Source organism: Rhincodon typus, chromosome 23 (assembly GCF_021869965.1).
Source record: "Rhincodon typus isolate 14 chromosome 23, sRhiTyp1.1, whole genome shotgun sequence".
Taxonomy (NCBI): domain Eukaryota; kingdom Metazoa; phylum Chordata; class Chondrichthyes; order Orectolobiformes; family Rhincodontidae; genus Rhincodon; species Rhincodon typus.
The window spans coordinates 46,923,713-46,935,895 of record NC_063354.1 but is presented as its reverse complement, the minus strand read 5'-3'; the positions used below and the strand labels follow the sequence as shown (position 1 = coordinate 46,935,895).

Here is a 12,183-nt window from a genome sequence, read left to right as displayed (position 1 = left end):
CACTTTTAATTAGCACAGCCATTGTCTGAAGAAGGGTCTAGGCCCGAAACGCCAGCTTTCCTGCTCCTCTGATGCTGCTTAACCTGCTGCGTTCATCCAGCTCTACACCTTGTTATCTCAGATTCTCCAGCATCTGCAGCTCCTACTATCTCTGAAACATTGCTTCTTTCGCCTGCTGGATTGTTGATAAAATAATGAACCGTCTTTTCTCCCTATGCAGTATGAGCCATTAAACCTGCCTTTCAGAGGTTTGCCCCATACCAGCAGCAGCTTCAGCACCAGATCTTCTAGTCTGAATGCCTAAACTGCAGTATGTCTGTATCTTTTCACTTTCTTTGTGGTCTTTAGACGCAGCACAAGTTTTAGTGAGATGATTGAACAGGCAATTGTCATAAAAACCCAGTTAATGTCTTTTAGGGAAGGAAAGCTCCCATCCTTACCTGGTTTGGCCTACATGTGACTCCATGCCCACAGCAATATGGTTGACTTTTAACTGCCCTCTGAAATGATCCAAGAAGCCAGTCAGTTCAAGGACAATAAATGCTGGTTCAGCCAGTGAAACCTATATCCCATGACTGAATAATAAAAAAGATTGTAACTTTGAAGCCACTCCCACAAAAAGAAACAATAAAAATAAGCAGAGATGATGTACTAAATAGGCCAAAAGGGAAAAAGCAGCCTTTGTGATCAATGGTCTGAAAAACAAAAGCTAGAATTTGATGAATTCTAACAGTCCACTAGGTGTCATGTTGACAAAATCAAATTGCTGAAAGCTGTAGGTCAATGGGACATCTTCCAAAATGAGGTTTGATTTGGATGGGTATCAATCTGGTTCCAAGTCCTTGGAGAGTGAACACAATTCAGCCGTTTAGGATTTAAAAATCGGTTCAGATACTAAGATGTGGAAACCTGATGTGGGTTCTGAAACTTGCTTTTACTGTGAAATTTGGAGGGTTTTTTTCCTTTCTAACTCCCTAGGGGTTTTTAACAGGATGAGAGAGGATTTGATAGGCAACCACCAGTGCAAGACCCCATAGTTTTATCCAAGTAGGTTTTCCAGCAGTTAAAAACCCTATGTCATTATCTCCCTAAATCTGTTGTGTTTTTGGGGAGAGTGTTACACAACCTTCAGTGTGAGGAAGGTTTTGTTCCGAATTGGTTTAACTCAAATTTAAGAGTGTCTCTTTGTTCATGATTCTGTCACCAGAGCCAATAGCTTCCCTGTTTCCATCCAAAGAGATATTTCTCCAATTTTAAATGTTTTAAAAAAATAAATCCTACCAGCTCTTCAGACTTGGTGCTTAAGGTGAACGTGGTGGGAACTAAAGAAGGGACGGAGAGGATGGGCAATCTGTGGGGACGTAGAGAGCATTTCCTGTTCTCTCTAGGCCCAGCCTGGAATTGTCAGATTTGTGTTGTAGATTAAATTGAAAATGGTGATGTTAGTGATCCCTGACTCTCACCCATGTCTGAGATGTTTAAAAGTAACTATTGTTTTGAGCCACAGGTTCTGGTGCGAGCTGGGGAGATTCCTTGTGTAATGCTGGAATGTATCTCCTGCCATGTCCTCTGGAGCTATGGAGTGAGCAGGAGCACGCATGTCACATTGGCTGGAAGATGTCAGAATTGCAGCAACAAGTCCAGCGTAAGTGCCCTCCTAGTAATGTAGCATAGACCCCTCTGTGTTTAGTGCCTGTCTCTGCCTCCACCACTTCAGTCTCATTCCAGGTCATGATATTTTGTAGATGAGTACAGGCAGTCCCTCAGTGAAGGATGGTAATTCAGGCTGACTTCATGCTGTCTTCTTAACAGGATATTTAAACACGAATTTCACGGTACAAGATGAGACTGCACTGTGAATATCTCCTTACTGTTCTGGTCAATACTAACCTTAAGCTAACATTACCCAATTTTATCTCATTGTTTGCAGGACTGGACACAAATTGGCCATCACATTTTCTATACTCATGACTATTATTTCATTGGTTTTAAAGCGCTTTGCGATACCCTGACTGTGGTGACCCCAGCTATCTGTGTTCACTGGCTTGTGGGATGTGGCTCATCACTGACTTTCTCCATCTCTTCGTTAATCCGTCCATGTAATACCGTCACGGTGAAGTGGGGGGGTGGGGGCGCTACTTATCACATTCCTCCAGCTGGAAACCTTTTCAGCCCCACTTACAACAGTGAGGTTGTGAAAAACACTTGGATAAACACAAGTCATTTATTGTTTTCTTCTGTTTTTTTGCCAAGTACAGTGACTCTTCATCAGAACTGCCAGAGTTATCCAGTCCCCCTCCACTGACACCCTCATCCGCTTAGCCGAACTCGTCCTCACACTCAACAACTTCTCTTTCAATTCCTCCCACTTCCTACAGACAAAGGGGGTAGCCATGGGTACCCGCATGGGCCCAAGCTACGCCTGCCTCTTTGTAGGTTACGTGGAACAATCCCTCTTCCGTACCTACACCGGCCCTAAACCCCACCTCTTCCTCCGTTACATTGATGACTGTATCGGCGCCGCCTCGTGCTCCCACGAGGAGCTCGAACAGTTCATACACTTCACTAACACCTTCCACCCCAACCTTAAGACCTTTTTCTGATGAAGGGTCTAGGCCCGAAACGTCAGCCTCTCTGCCCCTATGATGCTGCTTGGCCTGCTGTGTTCATCCAGCCCTGCACCTTGTTGTCTCGGATTCTCCAGCATCTGCAGTTCCTACTATCTCTGCCAGAGTTATCTACTGAGTTTCTCCAGCAATTTCTGTTTTTGTTTCTGATCATCAGCATTTACAGTTCTTTGTTTTATTTTCGAAGTTTTGTAATTAATCTGTTCAGAGATGTTATGACACACTTCACATACAGCAGTTGGGGCATGAACCCATGCCTCCTGGCTCAGAACAAAAACAGAAGTTGCTGGAAAAGCTCAGCAGGTCTGGCAGCATCTGTGAAGAAACAATCAGAGTTAACGTTTTGGTCATGGAGACACTACAACAACACCCCAAGAATCCTCTTGGTGTCCATTTTATTTTCTAATCAACCTACTCAGATATTGTATTGTAATTTGCTGGAACCGTTGGGATTTGAACATGGGGCTCTGGCTCAGTGTTAGGGGTCTTACCACTGTGCCACAAAAATCCTTCGGTGCCTGATCTATTATATTCTTTAGAAGACGTTAAAGATGAGGAGATTCTGTACACCTCGTGATACTGATCTGGCAGAGTAAATGTTCTTCATCTTGTTTGATGGGCAACTTGTTTATTTACATTTCTTGTTCTTCATTTTGTTTGTAGTATAAGTGGATAGTTCAAAGTTCAGATGCCTACCCTTTGATTTTGGACAATAAAACCACCTCGACAGGGAACTCCAATTCTAACCTGGTTGTTCGACAGGGTGTCCTCCAAGATGGGATCAACTACACCTTCACCTTGAGCATTACTGATCCAGAAAAGGAAACCGCAGGGTTCTCCAGCATCACTCTGAGTCCTAACTACCCACCAAGCGGAGGCGAGTGCACCATCCAGCCAGACCAAACGTTCTACCTTTTGGAGACTCTGCTAAGCTTTAACTGCACAGGTAATCAAATGAAAATACTCACTTTTTTCCTCCCTCCATCCCTCCAGATTGCTCAGTTGGCTGGATTGCTTGTTTGCGATGCAAAGTAACGCCAACAATTTAAGTTCAGTTTCTGCACTGGCTGAGATTGTCACGAAGGACTCTCCTTCTCACCCTCTCCCCTCGCCTGAGGCCTGATGAGCCTCAGGGTAATCCACCGCCAGTTGTCTTTCTGCAATGAGAGAGCACTGGTATGGTCCTCTGGGACTATGGTGACATTATCTTCTAGATTTCTGCTTTTCTTAAACAAGTACAGAGAATTTTGGAGAAACTCAGCAAGTCTGGCAGCATGTATGCAGAGAAAACAGAGTTAATGCTTCAAGTCCAGAGACCCTTCAGAATTCATTTCCAGTTGATTCTTTTTTGTTACTTGATGAGGCGTGTTATTGCTGGCCCTGCCCATCCCAGGAGGGGGTGATACCAGCCAACCTTGTGATCTCTGCAGGTTAGTGACACTCCGTGTCAGGTGGTGTGCAACAGTGGCCAATTTGTGCCTAGACCGAAAGAAATGTTTCCCCTTACTGGAGGGATCAGTGGTCCTTGTCTGCACTTAAGAGATTCAACTCACCCTACTCTTTCTCCAACTCAAAGTGATGTTTCTGCTGGAAGAGAGATGTCTGGTAAAACTAACTCAGCATTCCTCATGTCATTTGCAGGCTGGTGGGATGAGGATGGTGGCCTGGATCAGCTGGTTTACTCACTGATGGCGATCACCTGCCCTTATGATTCCTCCAGTTGTGATAGGTTTCTGTTGTACTGGGGCATCAAGCCCTCCTCCAGTGTGTTGCTGCCTGCAGCTACCAGTGGCAGAGCCTCCACTGTCCGCGTCTTGGTTCAGGTAGAGGATCTGCTTGGTGCTAGAACCTTAGCTATCAACAAGTAAGTTTGATACCACATGTAACAGGTAACTGTCAACATTAACAGAGGTGGCAGGACTGACGTGTAAAGAAAGTCTGGATCGATTGGGCTTGTGCTCTTTGGAATTTAGAAGAATGAGTGGGGATCTCATAGAAACATATAAAAATCCTGATGGGACTGGACAGGCTAGATGCAGGAAAAATATTCCTGATGTTGGGGAAGTCCGGAACTAGGGGCCACAGTCTAAGAATAAGAGGTAAGCCATTCCGGACTGAGACAAGGAAGAATTTCTTCACAGAATTGTGAACCTGTGGAATTCTTTACCACAAAAAACTGTGGGGCCAGCTCATTAAATATTTTCAAGAGGGAGCTGGACGTGGCCCTTGTGACTAAAGGGATCAAGGGGTCTGCAGAGAAAGTGGGAGTGGGATACATTATCATCCATGATCATATTGAATGGTAGTGCAGGCTCGAAGGGCTGAATGGCCTACTCCTGCAGCCATTTTCTATGTTTCTACGTTAAGTGTGGACATGCTCCCGACAGTGTTGCCTGCTGTGACCCGAACTTCTATGAGCATATTAAGATCAACATTATTATATCTGTGCTCACCTGCAAGCCCCAACTGTCAGTCTTTATTTCCCTCTAAATTGGCTGAATATCCATCTTTTTATTTTGCAGGACAGCCCAGCATCAAACCTCTTTTAACCAGATCACGAATCTGTAAACAATAGCTTTCCTTCAGCTTTTTTCTCCTGAATAGACTGGTTCCTCACCATGTAACACTTCCACCATCAATTTCTACCCTGCAGTGCCTGACCCACACAGTGAAGCAAATAAATTCTCAGCAAGCTATATGGCCATGAGGGTCATCACAGCTGAGCATAAATCCCAACTTCACTCCCATCTCCAACTCGTGGCATGCACTATTGATGAATAAATGTGCTGACTTTTTCTCTTTTAATTCTCCTTAAGCCAGATTTTGAGTGTCCCATTCTCATTTGGTGTCAGTAAACAACCTCATGATAGACCAGTAGTCATTCTTTACATCTTGGATGGGTTATTGGGCAATGTTGGAAGGTGTTAAGAGTGAATTACATGGTGTGGATTTGGATGCATGTGGAAGGCAGGTAGGCTAGTGGATTGATTCGCTAAAGGGAAATCAATGAACGAACACAAAGTAGTAACTGCATTTGAATCCCAATGATGCAGAATCACAACATCAGACATGACATTTGCTGATATTAAAATATCTTTTCTGACCAACTATAGGTACAAGTGGGTTGGAAATATGCTAATATGACACCGTTGTTCAATAAAGGAGATTGGCAAAAAATGGTCAAACTAACCAAACAGTAGTTTCCCAATGTAGTGGGGAGGTTGCTGGAGTCAATCTTAGAGGAGGAGAAAACTGAACATTTGGAAAATCAAAGCTTAATTTGTTAGTATCAGCACGGTTTCATGAAGGGCAAGGTATGCTTGACAACCTTGCTAGAATTCCTTGAGGATGTAACTAGCAAGGTGGATTATGGGGATCCAGTGGATGTGGCACACCTAGACTTCCAAAAGGTATTTGACAAGGTGCCACATAAAACACTGATCTAGAAGGTGAGATACAAGGGGGATGAGGGTAGAATATTGGCTTGGATGGATGATTGGCTGACTGACAGAAAGCAGAGGGTTGGGATAAATGGGTTCTTCTCTGGATTGTGAACTGTAACTAATGGGGTTGGGAACCCTGCAGCCCAAGGGTATCAATGTGGACTTCACAAGCTTCAAAATCTCCCCTCCCCCGACCGCATCCCAAAACCAGCCCAGCTCGTCCCCGCCTCCCTAACCTGTCCTTCCTCCCACCTATCCCCTCCTCCCACCTCAAGCCCCACCCCCATCTCCTACCTACTAATCTCATCCCGCCTCCTTGACCTGTCCGTCCTCCCTGGACCGACCTATCCCCTCCCTAACTCCCGATCTACATTCACCTTTACTGGCTCCAACTCTGCCTCTTTGACCTGTCTGTCTCCTCTCCACCTATCTTCTCCTTTATCCATCTTCTATCCGCCTCCTCCTCTCTCCCTATTTATTTCAGAATCCCCTCCCCCTCCCCCATTTCTGAAGAAGGGTCTCAACCCGAAACGTCAGCTTTCCTGCTCCTCTGATGCTGCTTGGCCTGCTGTGTTCATCCAGCTTTAGACCTTGTTATCTCAGATTCTTCAGCATCAGCAGTTCCTACTATCTCTGTAACGATTTTAACCCCACTGCGAAGCCTCTTGTAAGGATGCCCACCTTAAAGAAGTTACCCTCCTCCCTCTGGAAAAACCTCAGTGTATCCCTCTCACACTGCAACCCTCTTGTAATCTCTTCGGCCCTGAAACTGCTCGACCACATCCTAAAGCAAACCAGGTACTACAGCCACATTGCCTTTCTGAGTACCTGCCTACGGAACCAGATCATCCCCAATGGACTACAGTCCACATTCAGGCCTTCCCAATTTGGCCCCAACCACGACGACCGCTACATTCAGAACATTGATATCCTACAGAAGCGTTTGTCCCTGTGACTCCTGAAATACACACGCGCTGCAATGTGCCAGCATTGCCAGATACTACAATTAAGCCTTCCCCAGCTCAGAGCCTCCCTCTCCCAGACCTGCAAAGACCTCTCCTGTTTTTTATTCTTCGTAAGATCCACAACCTGAACTCACAATTCTACTCAGCTTTATTGGACACTAAAAACCGAAAGTACTTTAAACTTACCGGTGCCTGCCACCCTACCCAGGACCTTCCCCACCATGTGCCCGCCGCTGTTGGCCATGTGGCCACCTTCGGAGCACCAACGGTTTCTACGGATGACGTCACATCCACCGCCGCCTGGTACACCACTTCCGGTACAGCCAACGCCATCGACACTGCTGCTGATGCCGCCGCCTCCGTTTCCGAGGCCGACAACACAGACATCGAGGACACCGCTGCCACCAACGTCCAAGATTTACCGGCCTACGTCGTTCCGCCCACCACCAACGTCACTCCGCCCACTGCCTCCACAGCCAGCAGCTCCAGAGGAGACAGCAACACCCAGCCCTGCTGGGTCTTCACCATTCCCCCAGACCTCCCCCTTACTGAGGACGAACAGTCAGTCCTCAGTAAAGGGCTCACCTTTGTCCCCCTCCAGCCACACATCAACAAATACCGGTCACGCTTGGACATAGAGCAGTTTTTCCGCCGCCTCCGCCTCTGCACTTACTTCTTTAACTGTGAGCCTAACCCTCCCTCTACTGACCCCTTCTCCCGCCTCCAACACACCCCCTCCTCCTGGACACCACCCCAAGGCTTCCTACCTTCCCTCGACCTCTTCATCTCTAACTGCCGTCGAGACATCGATCGCCTCAACCTCTCCACCCCTCTCACCCACTCCAACCTCTCCCCCACAGAACGTGCAGCCCTCTGCTCCTTCCGCTCCAATCCCAACCTCACTATAAAACCCATGGACAAGGGAGGCGCAGTTGTAGTATGCTGTAGTATGCTGACCTCTACATCGCCTAGGCCAGTCGCCAGCTCTCTGACACCTCCTACCGCCCCCTTGATCATGATCCCACCCCCGACCACCAAACCATCATCTCCCAAACCATCCACAACCTCATCACTTCTGGTGACCTCCCACCCACAGCCTCTAACCTCATCATTCCCCAACCCCGCACCGCCCGTTTCTATCTCCTTCCCAAAATCCACAAACCTGACTGCTCTGGTCGACCCATTGTCTCTGCCAGCTCCTGCCCCACTGAACTTATCTCCACCTATCTCAACTCTGTTTTCTCCCCCTTGGTCCAAGAACTCCCTACTTACGTCCGTGACACCACCCACGCCCTCCACCTCCTCCAAAACTTCAAATTCCCTGGTCCCCAACACCTCATCTTTACCATGGACGTCCAGTCCCTATACACCTGCATTCCCCATGCAGATGGCCTAAAGGCCCTCCGCTTCTTCCTGTCCCGCAGGCCCGACCAGTCCCCCTCCACTGACACCCTCATCTGCTTAGCTGAACTCGTCCTCACCCTCAACAACTTCTCTTTCAATTCCTCCCACTTCCTACAGACAAAGGGGGTGGCCATGGGTACCCACATGGGCCCAAGCTATGCCTGCCTCTTTGTAGGATACCTGGAACAATCCCTCTTCCAAAGCTACACTGGCCCTATCCCCCACCTCTTCCTCCGTTACATCGATGACTGTATCGGTGCTGCCTCGTGCTCCCATGAGGAGCTCGAACAGTTCATCCACTTCACCAACACCTTCCACCCCAACCTTAAGTTCACCTGGACCATCTCTAATACCTCTCTCACCTTCCTGGACTTCTCTGTCTCCATCTCTGGCATCCACCTGGAAACCGATATCCATTTCAAGCCTACCAATTCCCACAGCTACCTAGAATACACCTCTTCTCACCCACCTTCCTGCAAAAAGGCCATGCCCTATTCCCAATTCCTTCGCCTCCGCCGCATCTGCTCCCGAGATGAGGCATTCCACTCCCGGACATCCCAGATATCCTCGTTTTTCAAGGACCACAACTTCCCCCCACAGTGGTCGAAAATGCCCTCGACCGTGTCTCTCGAATTTTCCGCAACTCATCCCTCACACCCCCCTCCCTGCAATAACAACCAAAACAGAATCCCCCTCGTCCTCACGTACCACCCCACCAACCTCCGAATCCAACGCATCATCCTCTGACACTTCTGCCATCTGCAATCTGACCCCACTACCAAAGACATTTTTCCCTCCCCACCCTTATCTGCTTTCCTGAGGGACCACTCTCTCCGTGACTCCCTTGTCCGCTCCACACTCCCCTCCAGCCCCACCACACACGGAACTTTTCCCTGCAACCGCAGGAAGTGCTACACTTGCCCCTACACCTCCCCCGTCACCCCCATCCCAGGCCCTAAGAAGACCAGCACATCTGCTAATCTGGTATACTGTATCTGCTGTTCTCGTTGTGGCCTCCTCTACATCAGGGAAACCAAGCGGAGGCTTGGGGACTGCTTTGCGGAACACCTACGCTCGGTTCGCAACAAACAACTGCACCTCCCAGTCGCGAACCATTTCAACTCTCCCTCCCACTCCTTGGACGATATGTCCATCCTGGACCTCCTGCATTGCCACAATGATGCCATCCGAAAGCTGCAGGAGCAGTATCTCATATTTCGCTTGGGAACCCTGCAGTCCAAGGGTATTAATGTGGACTTCATAAGCTTCAAAATCTCCCCTCCCCGACCGCATTCCAAAACCAGCCCAGCTCGTGCCCACCTCCCTAACCATTCCTCCCACCTCAAGCCCCACCCCCATCTCCTACCCACTAACCTCATCCCGCCTCCTTGATCTGTCCGTCCTCCCTGGACCACCCTATCCCCTCCCTAACTCCCCACCTACATTCACCTTTACTGGCTCCAACCCCGCCTCTTTGACCTGTCTGTCTCCTCTCCACCTATCTTCTCCTTTATCCATCTTATATCCGCCTCCCCCTCTCTCCCTATTTATTTCAGAATCCCCTTCCCCTCCCCCATTTCTGAAGAAGGGTCTCGACCCGAAACGTCAGCTTTCCTGCTCCTCTGGTGCTGCTTGGCCTGCTGTGTTCATCCAGCTCTACACCTTGTTATCCTGGGATTTCGGAGAGTTCAATTCTTGGACCTCAACTATTACAACTTATATAAATTATTTGTGAGCGGGGACAGAGTGTAACATAACAAAATTCACGAATGATACTAAAATAGGTGTGAAAGCAGGCAGAAACGAGGAGATAGAGTTTACAGATGAATATTGATCGGCTAGGACAATGGGCCAGAATCTGGCAGATGGAGATTAATGTAGATAAGTGCGAGGTTGTCTATTTTGGCTGAAAAGATATAAGGGCAAATTATGATTTAAATGAAAGCAGATTCAGAGGGATCAATGCATCTTTGTGCATGAATCACAGAAAGTGGGTATAATAAGAAGGGCAAATGGAATCCGATCATTTATTTCAAAAGGACTGGATTATAAAATAATGTTGTTACAATTATTTAAGTCATTGGTGAGACCATACCTGGAATATTGTGTCCAATATTCTCCTTACTTGAGGAAGGATGGGATGGCATTGGAAGCAGTTCAGTTGATTCCGGGGATGAAAGGGCTGTCGTACAAGGAACAGTTGAATAGCTTGGGCTTGGGTTTGCACTCGCGCGAGTTCAGAAGAATGCAGGGGAATCTCATTGAAGTACATATAAAACAATAAAGGGATTGATAAGGTGGACATTGAACAGATTGTTCCATTCCCCCTGACCCCTTGTGGGACAGTCTCGAATAAGAGGTCAAAGATATAGAGTGAGAAATTCAAACTAAGAGGAGAAACTACTTCTCTCAGAGGGTTGTGAATCTGTGGAACTCACTGCCCAAGATTGCAGTGGAGGCAGAATCAATCAACAGATTCAAGAAGGAAATAGATATGTTTCTGATAAAAAGCAGGATAAAGGGCAATGGGGAGCAGACAGGAAAGTGGAGATGAGACCAGGATAAGATCAAGCATGATCATGTTAAATAATAGAGCAGGCTCAAAAGGCTGAATTGTCTAAATTGCTCCTAATACCTATGTGTTCCTATGTTTCTATGTAACCATCTCACTCTTGCCCATCTGACAGAACTCTCATGGTGTTAATGCCAGATTTCCTCCCGGAATCATACAGTGTCATTGATTGGTTGAAACACAAGAGCCAATCAGAGCTGTGGAGCCTGGTTCAACAGGGCAATCCCAGTGAGGTGATCCCATACTCTGTCACTCTCATCAGCGCCCTCAATCAGGTGAGGACTTAAAGCAGTGAGGGACATTTTACTTGCTGTATTTATATACCAGTTCAGTTCCCAAGAGCTGTAGTTTTTTTAAAATCATTATTCAGATATTTTAAAAAATGTTAACTTGTGCAAAAATATACACTATCTTAATTGATTGTACAGTGCAAGTAGTTTTCAATTAAATTTCAGATTCTGTTTCTGAAAACCACTGCTTTAAGTGAAATAACTTTGGCCATTTCTCACCAAAGAAAAATGTGCTTGACTTGGAAATATATCACTCTTCCTTCAGTGTTGCTGGGTCAAAATCCTAGAAATCTCTATTAGCATTGTAACTGCATTCCTCCAATCACAGGTCCCCATTCTCCTTCCATTGCTGCTCCTCCAATCACAGGTTCCCTCTCTCACGGTCTTGCTGCTCCTCAAGCGACAGACTCTATGATTGGAGGAACAGCTTCTCACACATTCTTTCCTAAATATGGGAGGGAAGGAAGGTCTTTTCTCTCACTTGTCACCCAGGGATGGAGTTACACAGCTCTCGAGCGCAACTTCTCCAGCTGCTCCCAAAGGTTTTGAACCCTGTGATTAAACCTCTCAGCCTTCTCTTCTCCAAGGAAGACAGTCCAAATCTCATCAATCTATCCACATATCTGAAGTTCTTCAACCATGGAATCATTCTCGTGAATCTTCTGCACCCTCTATAAAGCCTCACATCTTTCCTAAACTGCAGTGCCCAGAAACAGTCCCTATTAATAAAACTGAGCATATTGTATCCTTTATTAGATAACAAGGTGTAGAGCTGGATGAACACAGCAGGCCAAGCAGCATCAGAGGAGCAGGAAAGCTAACGTTTTGGGTCTGGAACCTTCTTCAGAAACTTCAGATCCTTTTCTGAAGAAGGATCCAGAC

The 12,183-nt window shown here is 47.0% G+C and overlaps 1 protein-coding gene across 1 annotated transcript in view; it reads left to right on the top strand.

Annotated features, from left to right (window-relative positions):
- The window catches only part of pkd1b (polycystic kidney disease 1b), a 196,357-nt gene that overhangs the window by 62,025 nt on the left and 122,149 nt on the right, over positions 1-12,183 (top strand). Inside the window, exons 15-18 of the mRNA XM_048611156.1 lie at positions 1,508-1,645; positions 3,291-3,573; positions 4,269-4,491; positions 11,127-11,286. Of these exons, the coding sequence (XP_048467113.1) occupies positions 1,508-1,645; positions 3,291-3,573; positions 4,269-4,491; positions 11,127-11,286 (804 nt within the window). The remainder of the gene's footprint in view (positions 1-1,507; positions 1,646-3,290; positions 3,574-4,268; positions 4,492-11,126; positions 11,287-12,183) is intronic.